Source organism: Takifugu rubripes, chromosome 16, assembly GCF_901000725.2.
Source record: "Takifugu rubripes chromosome 16, fTakRub1.2, whole genome shotgun sequence".
NCBI classification, from domain to species: Eukaryota; Metazoa; Chordata; class Actinopteri; order Tetraodontiformes; family Tetraodontidae; genus Takifugu; species Takifugu rubripes.
Window position 1 is genome coordinate 5,892,416 of NC_042300.1, and position 18,789 is coordinate 5,911,204.

At 45.9% G+C, this 18,789-nt stretch overlaps 1 protein-coding gene and 1 long non-coding RNA gene across 3 annotated transcripts in view; one reads left to right on the forward strand and one right to left on the reverse strand.

Moving 5' to 3' along the window:
* Positions 1-5,130, reverse strand: part of LOC115252980 (uncharacterized) — an 11,351-nt gene extending 6,221 nt beyond the window's left edge. The window contains exon 1 of the long non-coding RNA XR_003891278.1: positions 5,019-5,130. This is a non-coding gene — a long non-coding RNA (uncharacterized lncRNA). The remainder of the gene's footprint in view (positions 1-5,018) is intronic.
* A 9,049-nt stretch (positions 5,131-14,179) lies between these two features.
* Positions 14,180-18,105, forward strand: gzf1 (GDNF-inducible zinc finger protein 1). Of its 2 annotated transcripts, none has more exons than XM_011611915.2 (8): positions 14,180-14,327; positions 14,832-15,825; positions 15,932-16,115; positions 16,208-16,377; positions 16,453-16,547; positions 16,613-16,780; positions 16,861-17,018; positions 17,199-18,105. In XM_011611915.2, the coding sequence occupies exons 1-8, from the start codon at positions 14,297-14,299 to the stop codon at positions 17,973-17,975; spliced, it is 2,577 nt and encodes an 858-aa protein (XP_011610217.2). In that variant the 5' UTR covers positions 14,180-14,296; the 3' UTR covers positions 17,976-18,105. The 2 variants fall into 2 exon arrangements, with proteins under 2 accessions (XP_011610217.2, XP_011610218.1); XM_011611916.2 differs by having other exon boundaries at positions 14,264-14,398.
* Positions 18,106-18,789: the final 684 nt, after the last annotated feature.

An 18,789-nucleotide genomic window follows, 5' to 3' on the forward strand; every position in this document is an offset into this window, starting at 1 on the left:
GATGTAACATTAAATTCTTATCAATATTATATTAGAGCACAGCGCTGTCGTGAGGATTCAATATAGATATTAATGCATTAAGATGGGCACAAATATGCATGGTAATAGACAGAGATTTTCATCTCTAGACACGTTTGTGGAAAATCTTCAGGGCAAATGTGAAAAATATCTGGATTTAAACTGTGTGGAGATGCAAAACATGTTTCCATTAGCTGGAGTCAGACCCCCTTACTCTAATCTCACGTGAAAAAGTGGAATTAAAGCCAATATCTGTGCAGAGGTGAAGGCTGCGTTATTCATATATGCTTCCGGGCAGATTGAAACACAATTAATGTGAAAGCTAATCGCAGCGGGCTGACATTTTTGAGTGGCAGAGAGCAGGAGACGTATATGACAGCCCATCCGCTCAGGAAATCCCAGGAGAGAAGCGTGCAGAAATACCCATCACCCATCTATCCAGACAGCCGGAAGAGACAGCTTCCAACAGAGAGAGTGCAGTCGTCTCTTCTCTACAGTTTCAGAGACAGAGAGAGTTTGACTTTAAGACAAGAAGACAGGCAGAGAGGCAGAAGTGATGGCAGCGTTAGAAGGAGGGAGGAGGAGATCGAGCCGGTCTCAGCTGGAGTTATTGATGTTCGATTGACTCTGGAACATCTGCGAGCCCCTTTGTTAATTATACAGCGCTAAATTAACTCGCATGTTCAGCGGCAGAGACGAGAGGGGAGATGCTCGGTGAACTGTGGAGCTCTGCGTCCTGACTTCACTTTATCTCCTCCTGTTCCAACTGCCTGCTGATCAACCTCTCAGCCACTGCATGCGTCTCCATGGTAATTATGCAGCCCCCCAGCATGGCTATCTCCTCTAATGCCGGGGAATATTATCTACCTAGTGAGGAAGAAATCCAGCGCTAATGTGTTGCCTTTCAGCTAAGCTCATGCAGAGGGGTTTTACAGTAAACACAAGCGCAGGAGATAAGGGGCAAGAACCTCAAATGACCTCCTCAGCCTTGACTTTCACTCTTATTTAAGCCCCGAAAAACATTTTTGAGTTATTTCGCCATAAAATGTCAGCACTTGACTTTCACTGATTCATTATGCCTTAGCAAGATGCTAAAGATGCTAACAAGCTGCTTAGGGACAAACAGCCAAATGTCAACTATACAAACAGCCCTGAAACTGCGTGTTGAGACAAATGATGAAATCTGAACCCAAACAAAAATGTGCCGGGCATCCTGATTGGTCACATACAGCCAGAGCAAGTGCATAAACTCGTATGAATACCCCAGAGGTCTATGTTTGCCTTTCCTGTAATCGGAGCTTCCTTTCTCTGAAGAATGATGTAACTGAATGCCAGTCCTAAACAGAGCAGGAGAGCCAGCCACGCAGACACGCTGAACTCTGCATCTGTGCGTCTGTCTTTGGGTCTCTTTGCATCAGCCACGTCACCATTTGCAGGAAGTTGCATCTGTGACTTCAATGCGGTTGATGTGACCTTTAATGATCTCCTGTCAGCCTGCGGGTACTTTTTTGCAAGGTCCCCAATATGTGGCACTGGGGCAAAGCTATTGTAGAGTACACACCGTCTCGGGCTGTGAAATGGTCAGGAGGGCATTTATTTAAATGATATAAATGTCAGTGTGCCCTCTGTTCACACTCCCTCCGTAATCCTCCACACTTCCTGTGCTTTTGTCTGCAGTGAATGTGCCCTCCTATCCAGGACTGAGTCACCATCCAGGATCTCTGCTCTCTGCTCAAGGACATGGCAACCATAAAGAAGTCCCCGAATGCCCTCCCCCCCTGCCTTTCTTTTTCAAAATGACAGAGGCTGGGACACTCTCAGGGAGGAGGTTTTATAATGACCCCGTGTATTATGTATCTGATTTCGACAGCATTTTAATATTTTAATCAGTGAGGGAATGTTTCAGAGAAAAGTGAAACATTCTTCACAAATGCCCCCGAATACTTGTATTAAGTAAAAACATATGGCTAACATATTAACTGTGTCGCAACATTAAGCGTGCTGTACAAAAGACATTGAGTTCAATGTAAGTTGTTTGGAAATAGGTCAGGGGGTTGCCACATACATTTTAAGTATTTGCACGTGTTACGCAGGTCCCTGCTTGTTTTCCCCTCCATACGACCTATTTGCCGATCGCCCACAGTGTTCCCCGCTCTGCGGAGGTTTCCATGCCAACGCAGCCGGTGGCAAGACAAAAGATGAGGAGCAACTTGGTCCACATGAGAACGCAGCGTCGGTGCTTTGCGTTTGATTTGGAAGTCATATTTATGAAGATGAGGCGTGTTTGGAGGGTTTTTAGCGGATGGGTTCTCGCCATGAGCGTCAGGGTGTGCGCAGTGTTATTAACAGATCATTTACATACTCTAATGGATAAAAAAACTTTGGAATTTCAGCTTTTAGTATATGCTAAGAGAGAAACCTGTTTCATTTCTGAATGGCATGTGCGAAATGTAATTTTAGTTTACTGTATTTAATACATGCTGTTAGAAATCTAAAGGTGCTACTCCCTAAAGCTTTATTTCTTTGTTTGGGTTAATTTCATATGTCAAAACAAAGACAAAGTGGCTCTCTGGACACTGAATTTATGTTAGTGTTAAAACTAGAAATCACCGCTTGTTTATCATTAATTCACATGAGTTTAATTATGAATAAAGCTGAGTTAATAAATGTAGCTATAGGTAGCACAGCATTAACATTAAAGCTGTATGAATACGACTATATATATAGTACTTTTAGTTCATGGTTTGGCTCCTTGACCAAAATACTCGGCTTCTTAGTCAACCTTTTTATTTCTAGAGCAGGGCTTGTGCTGCACTTGCTAACAAGTGCTAACAGACATCTACACTTTCAGTCAGTAACACTCAATCTCTTAAATATTGACAGTTTCTTGATGTAAACAAGCAAAATAAGACACAAGGACTGGATCTCGTGGAGGTACATCACCGCAAAATGCAATACCCATAAATGGTGTTTATGTGCTAATTAGTCAGAATGTAATTAATCCTGCCAGAGATTTGATCGATGTACTAATTATTTACACAACTGGTTATTAACAGGCCTCCAATTCATTCCAGTTTGATGGTGTTAAACAGAGTTTCAAAATGCTTGCATCCGTGACAGTGTATTGCAGAGATAATTAATAATCTCTGCTATTTGGGGGGAATGGTGTTATTATTCTTGCTAAATGAAAGCATGTTCCCAAGTTCCTGCATGTGTTGCTTCTTGTTTTATGCAGTGCTAGTAATGTTGAAGCCGTGCAGTCATGCAACAATGAGAAAATAGCAACACGCAGATGACCTTATTGAGCGAATGAGCACAGAAATGTCTGCACCAAATGAAACTCTCCACTTCATTCATTCATCAGTGGGGAAACACGTAAGTGAAGTGAGCAGGAAACAAAAACAAAATGAGTGGCTGGGGCAAAGATCTAATGAATGAGAAATGTTAGCAGAGGGGAATTAGTGAGAAGATGAGAAAAAAAGAGAATACTAAACAGCAAAGCCAACGGTGGAGGAGATGAGTAAGAGATGAACAACAGTTGGATAGACACGTAGGAGAGCCATTTCAGATTCTCAAAGAGGCGACGTGTGAGACCTCACCTCAGCAAAACCTATCTGTGCATGTCAAGGTGACTCTCCAGGGACAAAGTCAGTGTGTGTGTTGCATGTTTGTGTGAGAGAGAAGCAGACAGAGCCTCCCCTTCCTTGATAAATCCTCATCAGCACCTGGTAAACAAACTAGTGCTGCCTTCACTTCATCAAAAAGCCCCACATACACACAGAAACACACACGCGCGCAGCGACGCTCCCTGCATCCTCATCACGGCACAAGATTGATGATCCTGCCGTTGTCTCCGCAAGATAACTGCCTCCACATCAGCCAATCATCCGCCCCGCTGATCAATCACTGTAATGTAAAACGATAGGCTCGCGCTGCTTTAACTACAGTCACATTCATCTGATGATCGCTCATTATGGCTTCCGGTAACTCCTCCCATGGATGCCATGATGGGCACAGTATATCCATAACAGCCAATTAACGGCGTTGTTAACCCGAAATGCTCCTCAGTCAATGTTCATGCCGGATTTAAATGGATCCTGTCTGTTCTGGAGACAGAAACTGCACAGAATATTTGAAAATATACATTAATTCATGGGCGATGTCAGCATTTGATTTTTTTTTAAATAAAAAATTCTGACCCTCTTCTCCCTGGATTCTATCATTTTGCTGCATATTTAATGCCGAAGTTGTTACAATGATATCGGATTTTTTAAGTTTATGTGTTCGTCTTTGACAGCCTCATGAAAGTTGCAAAAGCGGAATGATCAAAACAAATTGCTTAAGAGTGCAGTTCTGACAGAATCACTCAGACATTGTTTCACCAGGCACAAAAAAAAGCATGAATAATAAAAAAAATCTGCAAATTTGGAGTGACACAGTATCACGCTGGTCCTCCCACTGTCTGATACCTTTGATTACATCCTCTCTGTTGTTGCTATTGTGATTTGAAGGTACACACACATCTAAGAGGGAAATAATGACACCACTTCAGCCACATCTGCACCTAAATGCGGATGTTTGCCTCCGGGATGCAGCCTGCCACTTGTATTATTGCAGCGAGCCGATAAGGGTGTGTGTTTTCAGGAGTGTGGCGTCGAAGGAGGAACGTGCTCCTGTGCATTGGATTAATGGAGTCAACAACTCCCTGTGGCGTTTCTCTGATTATGCACAAACTGAGCCCCACTCTACAGGAAGGCAAACAAAAACAGCTTAGAGCAAGACATCGACACAAAAGACAAACCAGTACACTCCTAAAAACAAGCCCACAAACACTGGTGAATCCAGCATGCCGCTCGAAACCCCTAAAAGACTGTTGTCATGTGCATCCGGAAACAGCGTGTAGAGAAGTGGGACATATACAGATTTATAGAATGAAGAGAGTGACTGAGATCTGCATGCACACGCACGCACACGCGCGCATGTGTAAATGTGTGAATCACCCAGCTGCCAGTCTTCCTCGGTGTCTCCTTCCGGATGACTCATCCCTCATCAAACGGTGGCCCTGCAGGGGAAAAAAACACACTCTCGTTCACACGTCCTCGCACACTGTCGACACTGTAAACACCATCAAGCCACGCGTGCACTGGCACAGGAAACACACACGCCTTCCCTCTTTGTGCACGCCCATCGAGGAATAATTTAATGCAGGTTTGGAATCACCCTAAACATGACCGTGTGTGTGTGTGTGTGTGTGTGTGTGTGTGTGTGTGTGTGTGTGTGTGTGTGTGTGTGTGTGTAAAAATCTAATCACATGCACCGTGTGATGAGTCATACACAGGCGTGTTTGCCAGGGAGCGCCTGGCTGCTTGGAAGCAGGAAACTCATCAGCTATGCACCGTTGAGCACACGACTCCGGTGAGATTCACGCGAGTCTCCAACTTTCTTGTTAACTGATGTTTGATTTGCTCTTGGCTGCCGAACGCCTGTCCCGGCCGTGCGCGGCCCTGCTGCGGGAGCAGCCGCACACTCCGCATTCATTGGCTTTAACGGCCGGTTTCACACCTCATTAGTTCATTTAATGCAATGGAAGATTGATACAGATGGTCTTGAAGAGAAGCAGCCTGAGGAAGGCAGATCTCTGGATACATGTGCCCGTCCAGGCCCGTTGTGGTCACGGCCGTGAAAACATTATTCCCATTTTGTTTCACGACCGCTCTGTGCTGTTAACGTGCGCAAAGAGGGTCGGCGTGAAGATTTATGAAATAATTAGTATCATGGCTAAGATATCCCTTCATAAAATTGTTGAAGTTGCACTAAATTAACAGAACAGAACATTTTTTCCCCGTGATAAACTGGGAACTAGGACAGATTTTGCAATGGGTCTGAGGAGGGGGAAGGGGCAGCTGTTCCCCCTCCACAAACACAGCATAAATGGCAGATAGAACTAGACCACATAAAAGGCAGCTTGTGAAGCACAGCTTGCCTGTTTGTCCTTCAGCATTTAACCATGAAGGAAGTCCGGGGAGACCACCCTGGATCTTCAAGCAGAAGTATTCCCTTCATATTTCAGCATTTAATGAGACTGTGGTCCTAATTAACAGCATCGTTAGAGATTGCCTTGTTTACATGAACTGCTAAAATGCTCCTGTGGACCATCCAGAAAACACCTGAAGACTGACAGCGGCTGCACGTGCACTGATAGAGATCCGATTCTGCTTGACGCACGTGATATCAAAGTGGGGGTGGAATCAATGAGGGGATTGCGATGACGAAAGACTCATCTTTCTGAAGCTGAAGTGTCTCCAACACGTTTCTACCCCGCTTCCTGGATCCATAGGAGGATGGAGGATGGTGTGTGTGTGTGTGTGTTTTGCAGGTGGCAGAAGAAAGGCTTTGATGAAGCGGCTCCAGGAGCTGAGACCATGCCACAGTGGGTCGCTTCTTACTTTGTTGTAGCTCGCACCACAGGATGCGCGTGAGTACAAATCTACATCTCCAGCACGGGCCTCGGAATGAGGCACACCCTCCTGATCCTCGGCAGCTGTCGGAATCACCTGAAACATCTTTGGCACACAAGTGCCCTCACCCCGCTACAGAAGCTGGCACTTTCCACCACATTAGTCATCTCCCACCCTCCCCTCCCTGCACAGAGGATGCCGCTCCGGCTTTTTTGCAAGTCTCCGGATTTTGACATCTGGTGGCCTAGATAAGCTGGAAACACCACATCAGCCGATCTTCTGGGCTAAAGCGCGATTACAGCACATAATCTACCTGATATAATGAGTGGAAACGGCCCAGATCAAAGGGGCCGGCCGGCGCAAAGATAACCACTCGGAAAGGAGGGCTGCACAACGCGGCACGGGTCTGTCAAATCCCGGCAGATACGCCGCTCTCGTATGCTCAAAGTCCTGCTGATTTAAAAATACTTGTACGCGTGAATTGCATGTCCTGCGCACGCACGTGAGCCCTTCTGACTATTTTCCTTTTTCCAGACTGAAAAGGAAAAAAAAGATGCGCATGAGTCATAGCTTTGTGGTGTAGACTATCAGTGATCTGAGTGTCCCTGATGATGAGCAAACAAAGCGAGACAGGCTGACAGACAAGAACCCCCCACGATAAACCATCTGCATTGACAATGCCGCTGTGTTTCCATGACAACTCGCCACAGCATGGATCAGAGGGGAACATAATGTTTTTTTTTCCCTTTTTCTCTCTAATGAGGCAAACTGGATCATTTTGTCCCTCTACCTGTGTACCCAGCAGCCTTTCCCTCCCACCCGTGCACCTTTTATCACTCACACGATGCTGAGGAGGCCGGGGGGTGGTGGGGGGGGGGGGGTGGAGGCAGAAGGTTGTGACTGCAGCTCGGTGTCGTCCTGAGATGGTAAATTGCTTCTCTATACTGTGATGCAAAACTTACAAGACAGATCTAGCAAAGACTACCTTCTCTAACTTGATGATTTGCACAACAGTTGCAATGTCGAGGTGACCGAACAAGAACAAGATACACTGTCCTGATCTGTTAACTGGTCTGCTGCTGTACCCTCGCTTTTCCGTGCTGTATAGAACAGGTTGCAATGTGCTTGAGGAACACAGTTAACCAGAGATGATTCATTTGAAACGCTTTTCATATTAACTCCTCAAAACCTGACCTTTTGTAATGGTTTGGGGGTTTTTGGCTTAAAAAGGGAGAAAAAGAGCACCTTAAATCTTCATCTGCTCTGTATTTGAAAACCAGCTGAGTGGATGAAGAGTAGCATATTGGCTCTGGAGCTTTTTTTTGGTCAACATATGTAGCATCCAAGCCCACTGGAGCATTCTCTGGGCCCAGGCCCATCAGTAACAAAGTGGAACAGTGTCTGATCATGCTGTGTTGTCTGTTCCCAGAAAGGCCCCCACGCACGTCCAAAAGCCAACAACTGCATCAAGTTGCATTTTACATCTTTGAATATTGTTGCATCAAGCGTAATATCACGTCATTGCCATGACCTTGACTCTACACAGGTGGACCGTTCCAGGGTGCGAAGTAGCGTGCAACCTTAAAGCGTGAAGCACAGAGACAGAGGGAGAAATCAAAGAAAACCCAGTGAGTCACAATACCCCCCCCCCCCCCCCCCCACACACACACACACACACACACTACCATAAAAAAAGGTTCTGCTGCCTTTCTGGTGCCATATCATTCAAGTAGAACAATATCAGCCCCCTCCACTTGGGCAATTTAGGTCCTGCTGTCAACATAATGTGGACAAACAGTTACAGTGACCTCAATGGCAGCAAATCCAAGGAGAGTTCATCTCGGAAAAAGTGACAAACCGGTGTCAGTGGAGAGTCAGGATACGAGGAGAGTGCACCCATGCTGAGATGCATTTATCCCTGGATGGAATGAAATTAGTCAACTGGAGCCTCCCATGACTGAAAGACACCTAAGCGAGAGCTCTTATTTCTATTTTGTCCCCTCGCCCGCTGTGCCTGTCGCTCGCTCTCTCACACACACGCTTGTCTTGCTCCACAGTAAATGTGTCAGTCACGGTGTCACACAGCTTGGCCGACGTGCTCCCTCCCTTCTCCGTCTGCCTTCTTCCTCTCCGCTCTCCATTTTTAGACAAAAGGATGTTGAAGGACGGCGGCGCTGGTGCAAGAAAAGCAAAGCAGTGATTCTGTGGATTGTTGCGCTACTGTGGTCCAACAGTCGAGGCAGGGAGGGAGAGCCGTGGAGAAAAGGGGCAGGAAATAGCTTATGGATTTTTTAACTAATTTTCTGAATAATGGAGAAAATTATTGAAGAACAATCTTGCAAAAAACATCCAGCTGACCTACTGGCAAGTTAAATTACATAGGTTGAGTCATGTGAAGCGTGGCCGCGCTTGATTTTACATAAGTATTTTTGTGTCTGTGGTCTCCTCCTTTTCTGGGAGGACACCCAAAGAAAACGGCCGGGTTCATTTTGGAGAACAGGGACCTTTGGGAGGCAACCCTGCAGTTAACTCGCTGCTGCGTATTTGACAACCGGTTGCATATGTGAAAAACAATCCGACCCCAGCCTTTGTGTCAACAAGCCGGACCCGGGCAGTGTTTCTCCAGGACTCTCGGTGGTTTGTTTTACTGCGTGAGTCTTTCACCTTCATCGGCTCGGAGCCAAAAAAGTCCTTCAGGAATCCATGTAAGGCTCTCGGTCCACGCATGGGTTCAAGTTCAGAGTGTTTGGCATGAAGGGGGTGGAGGGGGGGGGGGGGTCATAAATGTGCAGAGTAGCAGTTAAAACTAATGAAAAAATCCTGTGTGTTGGGGAGGACTTTTACAATTACAAAGGGTCCCCACTTTATTTTCACTTAATGCCGCAATAATAATTTATTTTCCAATGGTTAAATACACATGAACTCTGCAGCAATGCATCAGCAGAGGAACACATCAATGTAGAAAAATAGGGCCCTGAATGCTAAAAGTCTAATTTATGACAGATTCATTTCCAATAGGAAACATAACTGAACCCTTATGTGACCAGAAACGATGAGCACGCTCAGGAGAGGCAGGAACGGGGCTTTAATTGGGCAAAATGTTTCCTTTGATTAACCCCCGGTGACTGAGGTGGTAAGTCTTTGATTACACAAGCATTGGACCTCCGCCATGTTACACAACAGGGAGTCAAGGTCAACCCAGGGGAAGAAGGTTAACCTGGCTGCACTGTATGGAATCATGAAGGAAATTAAAGAGCGTTCTTAATGAGTTCTAACCGATTTGTCATCCTTTGTGCTCTGTGTGTGTGTGTGTGTGTGTGTGTGTGTGTGTGTGTGTGTGTGTGTGTGTGTGCGTGTGCGTGTGTGTGCACAAGTAAAACAGAAAAAAAAGTTAAAATGGAAAGAGGGAGTGAGCAAAGGCTTTTCCAGGGGGATCAAACCTAAACCACAGGATATTTCTGACCTTGAGGGCAAATGGGTAAAAGAGGGAGGGGGGTAAGAAAGAGAGGAGGGGAAAATGAGAATATCTGAAGGGAATGGACAAAGAGATGGAGAGAGAGAAGTCTTTAGAGGGCAGCTGGAAAGCCTCCAGAATCCTCTGCTCAAACCAACCATAAAATTCCGACCGAAGCCACGAAGCCAGGACGGGGAATGACGAGGTTGCTTTCTACCCACAGCATGTGTGTGTTTGTGTGTGTGTGTGGGGGGGAGGCAGTGTGTACACACACGCACTTTTGCTTTTGTGCATGCTCTCTGTGATTAAAGAGTCCAAGCAGAGAGGGCCAAGAGGCAGACAAGTGATGCAATCCACAGAAGAGAAGGAGAGGACGAGGGATCGGCAGGAAGGAAGGGAGGAGAGGAAGGAGGAATTGTTGCTTCTGGGGATCTGGCTCTCCAGGAATGTGCTGATGGCCATGTCCTGCACAGTTGGAGGGGAGACCGCTGTATTCTGGGAAACTCGGAGGTTACGCCACCTGTTTTGGAGTGCTACAGATTGAAAACTCCTGAAAATGTTTAATAAATGATACATAATGATCTCATGGCTAATAGAAATCACAATTACAGATGAGGAAATTTCTTCAACATTAATCTTGGGGCCTGCACGTTGCTGAAATGTTTCTTGGAAAAAGTCACAGTTGATTCGTGACCATTTGACCTTCCAGTTTTTAAACTGTCTACGGGAAAAATAAAGGCAGAAATCCTCAGCTGGGACATTCACTCCTTATTTCACTCATGACGTACGTTGAAGTGTGAAAAAACAACAAAAAACACGTGATCACACGAACAAGGTCAAAAATGTTGTTTTCTCCAGACAGACGAATTTTCTAATCCAAAACAATCCCTTTTCTGTGTGCTTCTCTTACCACGGACTAGCGGCCTGAATCCACCCTCACACGGGGGATCTATTTCCGTGCAAGCTGCACAACGTCCACAAGCTCCCACACACACAGTGGGAAAAGTGATTGGTAAGCCGGGGTAAATAGTCTATTTATGATCGTGGCAAGAGTGGGCAGTTGTCCTTGAGCTGGTTCGTCTGCTGCCTGGAGCGCTGCGTGCTGTATACAGTTACAATAGACCCAACACGCACAAGGACAAGTGAAGGTGGAGAAGGGCTGAGGGAGGGTGAATGTGAGCGAGCGCTGGGAATAGAGATAGTGAGTCAGAGGCCAGCTGGAAAGTAATTTCATCTCCGAATTGCATATATCCTTTTCATCAATGAAAGGAACACAAGAAGAAGAAGAAGGGTGGCGTTTGGTGGGGGCGCGTGGTGCATTCACAGGTTAGTTTTGCATTTCCTGTCAGAGAGGGTGGCCAGAAGGAGAGGGCATGTGTTGCTCTTTCTTTGATGGCTTCAGTGTCAAAGTGTCTTTGACAAAAGAGCTTCTGCGGAAGTCTAATCACACACTGGGGCTAGCATCAGTACAGCTGGCTAAAGTTTATTGACTGTAGTTGAAAAAGAAGTCACGCGGCAGAACAATTGTTGATGCGCAGACACTCCCGAGAGAGTGGAGAAGATGGACTTACACCCAACAGGGGAGGCAATGAAACCCAACAATACACAGCTGAGACGCAGGATGCATCACAGATTCTGGTCGGACTTTGCTGATGTCACTTCCTGAACACTAAATCTGAAAGAGTTCGGCCAACAGCATCATGAAGCCCACATAAAAAGAAATGGTTGATGAATAAATTAATTGCGCACTGTTACTGTCGTGGTTCAGCTTATGTTCCATTGTATTGTGGCCGCTCCTCCTATTTTTTGACATTTAACCATGAGAGATTTACCATGAAGCGCCTCAAAGTCTGTGAGGCTGGACGTGAAGCTTGGGCCCCTTATACCCCTGAAAGCACTCACAACCATAAATACACAAATAATAGGCTGCATGGGTGGCAGCTGATGATGTCTGGATTGAAAGAATGGAACTTTGTGGGTCTGATGATCTGGTTAACAAAAAAACAAAAACTATTGGAAATTATTTTATGAATATGCTATCGCTGTTTGTGACATCTGTTCCAGATTTTCAGGCCATCCATCCAGCGGTTGTGGAAATATTCCCGTCTGGACCGAGCAGACAGGCGATGGCATCCCCAGAGTCACGATGCTGCAACGTTTTAATGTGTCTCGCCTGGTCGTGATCACATTTGGTCACGCGTGATGCCGTGTCCCTCTGCAGATCTTGTAATTTCACATCGCTGTTGGGCCAAGACAGAGCCTCATTTCCTCATTATGGGATGAAGAGTCTTGTGCAATTTTTGCAATGTGACTTTGAGGTTTTTAAAGGGGTTCCTGTAATAATCTGGACGGGGTTATTGTGGCGTGGCGTCCAGCCAACGAAAAGGGAAGTTGGGCTGAAGTGTTTGGAGAAACTGGTTTGGACTGTTCTGTGTATATGTGTGTGTCCTGGCAATGCAACATTGGCCTTGACACAACTGTACAAACGTACAATATGTGACTCCTGTCCAATTTGCTCCTTACATAAATATGGGTGGTGTGTTCACTAAAACAAATCAAACCAACTTTCAGAATCTTCATACTCCAGAGAGTGTATCTGAGCGTTCAGGAGTGTACGTGCATGGAAAAATAAATCTCTAAAACATGTTTTCTGTTGACTGAGTCCAGTGCAATCCATTTTTACTGGCATCCTTCTTTGGCTGCATGGGCAAAACACACAGAACACTGTGGTTGTTCTTGGACTACCTCACTTCCATGTAATATTCTGATGTTTACCGTCGCTTTTTCAATCCTGCCTCCGACCCAGCCTTGTTAAAGAGCCACAGATAGGTCCTGTAAGGACGCTGTCTGACGGACTTACCCGCACTGCATCCAAATTAGAGTGTTTGCAAGAGTCCAGCACACAAACCAAGCCCGGATGCAACCATCACCACGGAATTCTTAAGTGCTTTGCGCGACGTGTAGGCTCATGATTCTGAGGTTTGCATCTAGTACAAGTGCAGTCTGTGGATAGACTTTTTTTTAACCCAAGAAGTCTACCCATAAATGAGCAAATATGAGCCTTCTGTTACCCAAATCTTAGCTTTTCCTTTCTATTTGTCCTTTATCTGAAGTCTTCATGTGCCCTAAAATACAGTTGGACTCACCTCATAACACCTGTATACATATCTACAATAACACAACATCTGTTTTCCTCTCTCTCATGCACAAGTGTGAAAAATACTGTTTACAAAATGCTGAAAAGTATCATCACTATTGCCTGTGGAATAGTGCAGATATATGTGGGGAAATGCAATGCTTAGCAGAAGTCTGCGCTATCTCTGTGCTTCATTTCTAGTTTTGCGAGAGTATCACAATCCTCAGATTGAATTGACAGTTAAAAATATTCCAATATCTAATTTCTTCAATGTCACATTACGGGTATGTCTATGCAAATACTTTTTGGTATTTAATGACATAAGAATATTAAGACAAATTCAAACACCAGAGTAAATGTGTCTTAATGCACATCAGAAAACGCTAGTTGTGTAAAAAACAAAACAAAAAAAACAACGTCATCCATAACTTTCTGTCAAGTGGCTGCATGTGTATTGAGGCTAAGTGTTATGAACGCCAGATGAGCAGTGTTCCAGGTCAGTGCTGAATTTTGCACAGCTTTGGTCCAGAGGGCGGCATGACTCACTGGAACAGAGCAGATTGCTGGCTTGGAGAATTTATTAAGACAAATTTAAGGCCTATGGATTTCCTCAAGAATGAGGAAAAACCTTGGCAGCTGCAGAAGAGCACCCTGGTGAATCCTCAAGTAGCGTTCCATAGATTTTTGCAATAACCGTATGCTTTTTTCCCCTCCTAGATTTAGCCAGATTTAATATTAATCTAAAACAGTTACTGCCTCAGCATTTTAGGTCAATTTGTATTATTCTTGGAATTATGCAGAAACATAATATGCATAAACATTAATATGCAATTGGCTTAGCTATGGTTTGTGATGGCAGTCCGCACTAAATCTCTCCCTAGATTGAGAATGCTATACGGCTATACGGGGGTGATAAATACTAATTAAGAAAACGTAAATTCAATTGTCAGAAGGCATTTTGATACCTTAGACATTAGCTACATTGGATCGTGGATGAAGTCTATCGTGATCGTTTTGATTCTTATCGTACAACATTGCCCCCGTGTGGTCTTATGGCGGCAGTGCAAGTGCATAGTCGGTTCATTCTTTTTTTAGTGTTAAATTACGGTAAACTCTCTCATTTACATTTCATCGACCAACAAGGGTGAATTCCTTTAACTTGCTTGGATCGACGGCGTCGTATGTCGCTCGTCCTTTTGGGAGGAAATCTGGTGTTTTTAGTCGTACCGGATGTCGATGGCCGAGCTCATTTTGAAAACGAGTAAGTTCGACAGGAAATACCGTCCGCTGTATGGAGAAATTATTACGGGTTCTCATTTTACCAACCTTACGGTAAGAATACTTGCCTCGCGCTATCGTGTCGCGTGCCCCTATGCCTTCGCGCGCGACGCGCTGTAAAGCGAGTCTTTAGATTAAACGTCTATACCGTAAATGTAATTTTCTTGATCTGCTTTTAACAACGTGCTAACTAGCGTAGCTTGGATGTAGGCTACCTGGGACGCTATCGTTAACAAAGAATGTTATCCAAACATGAACACATATACAGTAGCAGACATAAATCAGCCTGTTGTAGTGACATTATGCTTGTGGTTATATAAGCGTGCTCGCTGCCAAACGACCTTGCTATTTTAACTAAACGGCCAAACATTTAGCTAAGTGTTAGCTGCCGTTTTGTTTTAGAATGCATTCCTGACTTCCCTAAAGTTGATGGGCCCTAACTGACACGAATTTGACGGTTGAATAATAAGGTATTTTTTGTTTGCAGCTGCAGGAATAATGGGAGGCGGCGTGATCGAGCTCACCGCTAAGAACTACCATAGAAACATCCTTGCTTCCCTACAGCTGCTGAGGCTACAGGGACTGCTGAGTGATGTTACAGTGCACGTAGACTACCAGGGAGATGTGCAAGTGTTCCAGGCCCACAGAGTGATGCTTGCAGCATCCAGCGGCTACTTCAGGGAGCACCTTCTTGCTCCAGATTTTGCACCCCAAGGAAAGGTGTTACTATCAAACATGCACTTCAACTACTTCTCCAAGTTTTTAGAGTTTGTTTACACCGGTAAAGTTGAAGTCTCCAAAGACAAGATTGCAGATGTTCTGGCAGCAGCACTAAGTTTGGACTGTAAAGATCTGGCTGAGGTTTGTGGGGAGGCAATGACTGTTGGAATCCTAGAGAATCATACAAAGAAGTTATCTGCAAAAAGGGATGAGGATACAGGTCACTTAGGTGGCACCAAAAGGAAAAAGCACAAGCCTCAAAGGTTAGACTCTCCACAAAGCTCTGAGAATGAAGATCAGGCCAAAAAAGCCAAAGTTGCACCTAAAAAAAGACAAGTCAACACGTTGAAGCTCTGCTTTGGTGGTCGCAAAGTCCTTCAGAGACGTGTGTCGCTCAAAAGGGCCGAGGGCGACGATGAAAACAAATTTAGTGTTGAAGACAACGATGAAGGGACCCAGGTAGAGTCACCGTCAAAGAATTCAGAAGACAAGGGAGAAGAGACGAACTTGGGAGAAGAGACGAACTTGGGAGAAGAGACGAACTTGGAAGGGCCAGCTTTTCAACCCGACGACTGGACCTGTCAGGAGGACGCGCAGAGCAATGATACTGAAAACGACTTATCCCCAGAAGCAGAAGAAGAGGGGACAGAAGGAGGAGGAGAGGGTGAGGAGGCATTTAAAAGAACTTCCAAAGCCCAGTTCCAGTGTAACAAGTGTCAGCGGACTTTTCACTATGAAAGAAGCTACTTAAAACACATCAGGTAGGACACAGTGGTGACACGAGCACGCAATCAATGAATGAACCGTTATTAAAAGTGTGCAGCTATCTTATCATTGTGCTTTGTGGCGTTTCTCTCACCCTCGCAGCACCTACCATGGCGTTAAAGCAGATGTCGTTTATCGCTGTGAGACCTGCCAGCAAACCTTTGCTAACCAAAGTAACCTGAAGATCCACGAAAAGCATGTCCACAGTTCCGAGAGGCTTTTCCCCTGCAGCCACTGCGAGAAGACCTTCAAACGGAAGAAGGACGTGGTCCGTCACCAGAGACAGGTGCGCTCTGTTCGGAACTTACATGCGGTTGTTGTTACGCCGTACTGAACAGAAAGACTCAACCGATCTTCTGCGTCTCTGTTCCGCATCAGGTCCACGAACGCAGCAACCTGCAGTACATCTGCTCCGACTGCGGAAAGTCGCTCAGCTCCAAAACGGCCCTGATGCTGCATCAGAGGACGCACACGGGCATGAGGCCTTACGAGTGCCCCGACTGTCAGGCCAGGTTTACCCAGAATTCTGCACTCAAGATGCACCGCAGGTAGAGAAGTAATCCATGAGGGGGGCAGTGGTGTGAGACAGGCAGAACTCATGCGTGTTTGTGTCATGTGTAAAGGATTCACACTGGGGAGAAGCCTTTTGCGTGCGACCAGTGCGAGGCCCGCTTCACGCAGAAGCACATGCTGGCCTATCACAAGCGATCCCACACAGGTAGAAGAGATTTCACCACTGCTCTGATGCTGTGGAGATTAAATGCTCCACTTTAATCCTGTCAGGAGAGAAACCGTTCATGTGTGAGGCCTGCGGAAAGAGCTTTGCATCCAAAGAATACCTGCGACACCACTCCAACATCCACACCGGCTCCAAACCTTACAAGTGCGAGGAGTGCAGCCGCTGCTTCGCTCAGAGGAACTCCCTCCATCAACACCTGAAAATACACACAGGTGAATCATTGCACGCTATATTTGTAGACGGTCGGCTTGTGCGGATCACAGAACCTGCTTCCCTCTCTGCATGTTGTCAGGCGAGCGTCCGTACAGCTGTAAAGACTGCGAGAAGCAGTTCACGCAGCTCAATGCCCTCCAGAGGCACCAGCGCATCCACACAGGAGAGAAGCCCTACATGTGTGGCCTCTGCTGCCGCACGTTCACCGACAAGTCCACCCTCCGCAGGCACACCATGGTGAGTCGCGCCGGTAGCTGTTAGCTTTACTTGTGGTAACATCAAAAAGGGCACAGGATTGAGGGCATTAGGCTTTCATAATAGGCCTCCCAGGCTGTGTTTAGGACTTGTTTGGTTGTGTTTAACACAACCCGACTCAGCAAACTGCTGGGGAAATAACCTAACTCTTCTGACGTTTAGGTGCATGACTCGGACGCTCCGTGGAAAACCTACCTGGTCGTGCTAGAAGGCAATGTGGAGAACAAGAAAGCCAAACTTCCCACCAAAGTAAAGGTGGAAAAAGCTGCAGGGGGAAGGGAGAAAAGCACCGCTGCCAGGAAAAGTCACGGCGCTGCCGCCGCCACCGTCCCTGAAGATGCCACAGAAGCTGCCGTCACTGGCGATGGTATGGAAGCTGTAGACGGCTCTGATAAAATCCACACCGACGCTATTTTGGTTCCAGCCGGGCCGGTCCCCCTCCCTCCTGAATGGACCACTCATGGGGCCATTACACTGGTCAGCCACGGCACGTCCGGCGAGATCACCGTCATCCATACTGACATGAGCACCGGGACCCAGATGCAGCCTATTGTGACCACGGACGACACTGAGACGCGCGTCATCGCTCTCTCCACGTCAGCCATCCCTGTCCCGTTCTCCATTCCCATGTCCCTCGCTCAACCCATCCCAATGTCTTCGGAGACCTCCACCATCTCTCTGTCAGTTCCCACCCTCTCAATTCCCGTCTCCGTCTCCGACGCCACGTCGGGGTCCGCGTCATCCGTTCTAGAAGCTGCCACTTCACACACCATTCTGGCCCCAGTTTCAGAGAGCGACGTTGCGTCAGAGGTGGATATTTTACACTCTAGCATTCAGCTCGTGACCGTTGGGGAGGAAGAAGGAGAGTCTGCTGCCGTGCAGACGGACGACGGCTCAACCGCTGGACCCAAAAATGACCCACGAGAAGATGCGGTGTAGAAAATCTCCGCAGATCTCGCCACTTTTATTGAAACACCTTTTTCATGTAGACATGACTTGACGATCATTGCTGTGGTATTAAAGCAACACTTTTAGTAGCCTGTTAGACAAAAGAAACAAAAAAAACGAAGGAGTTGTAATTTGTCTGAATCAATCATTTTCTGCCAGCACATATTTAATATTTTAAAAGCATCAGTAGACCATCAACAGTCATTTTTGAGGAACTAATCTAGTTTCTGCTTGAATTACTGGATTACAGTTGAAGGGTACAATTTCCACTCTGCTGCTATTCACAACAGTTTATCCAAAGGTTTCTTCAACAGTGTAAATATAAAAATTCCTGAAATTCAGCCCAAGTAATCAATCCTGGTCTGAGGTCAGTTGGGATTAGTTTTAATCCAGTAAAATGTCTGGTTTATTTACATTCCCAGTGAGTCAGGAGTTTAGTATTTGCTACCTTTTGTGGTTTTGTTTAACATTTTGGGTGGTCCGCCGAACCTCCTCACATACAGGAAACCATCTGAAATCCGCCCAATTCATTTTGACGGAGCTGTATCTCTTCATTTCTAAATGCTTTACTGTTCCACCTCATTATGCCAAAACATCATATCCTGGGACGTTTTGAATCCAAACAGATTTTAAACATCTGTTCCTCGTACATCATCATTTGCTGGAGTCTCAGGTTTTATGTTGTGGGAGTCAGACGTCTTTGGCAGCAGCTGCAGCGCTGCACCACTAAATCCTCCCTGCTCTTGCAGAAGCAAGTACTTTCTGCTACTTCGCTAAAATTCTATGAACTTTTCAATACACGTAT

Excerpts from the sequence above, each read along its gene's own strand:
- gzf1 (XM_011611915.2), top strand. The coding sequence starts at position 14,297 with ATGTCGATGGCCGAGCTCATTTTGAAAACGA. Across the intron at positions 16,548-16,612 it reads TCACAAGCGATCCCACACAG|GAGAGAAACCGTTCATGTGT; the intron begins GTAGAAGAGATT and ends TAATCCTGTCAG. Across the intron at positions 17,019-17,198 it reads CCCTCCGCAGGCACACCATG|GTGCATGACTCGGACGCTCC; the intron begins GTGAGTCGCGCC and ends TCTGACGTTTAG.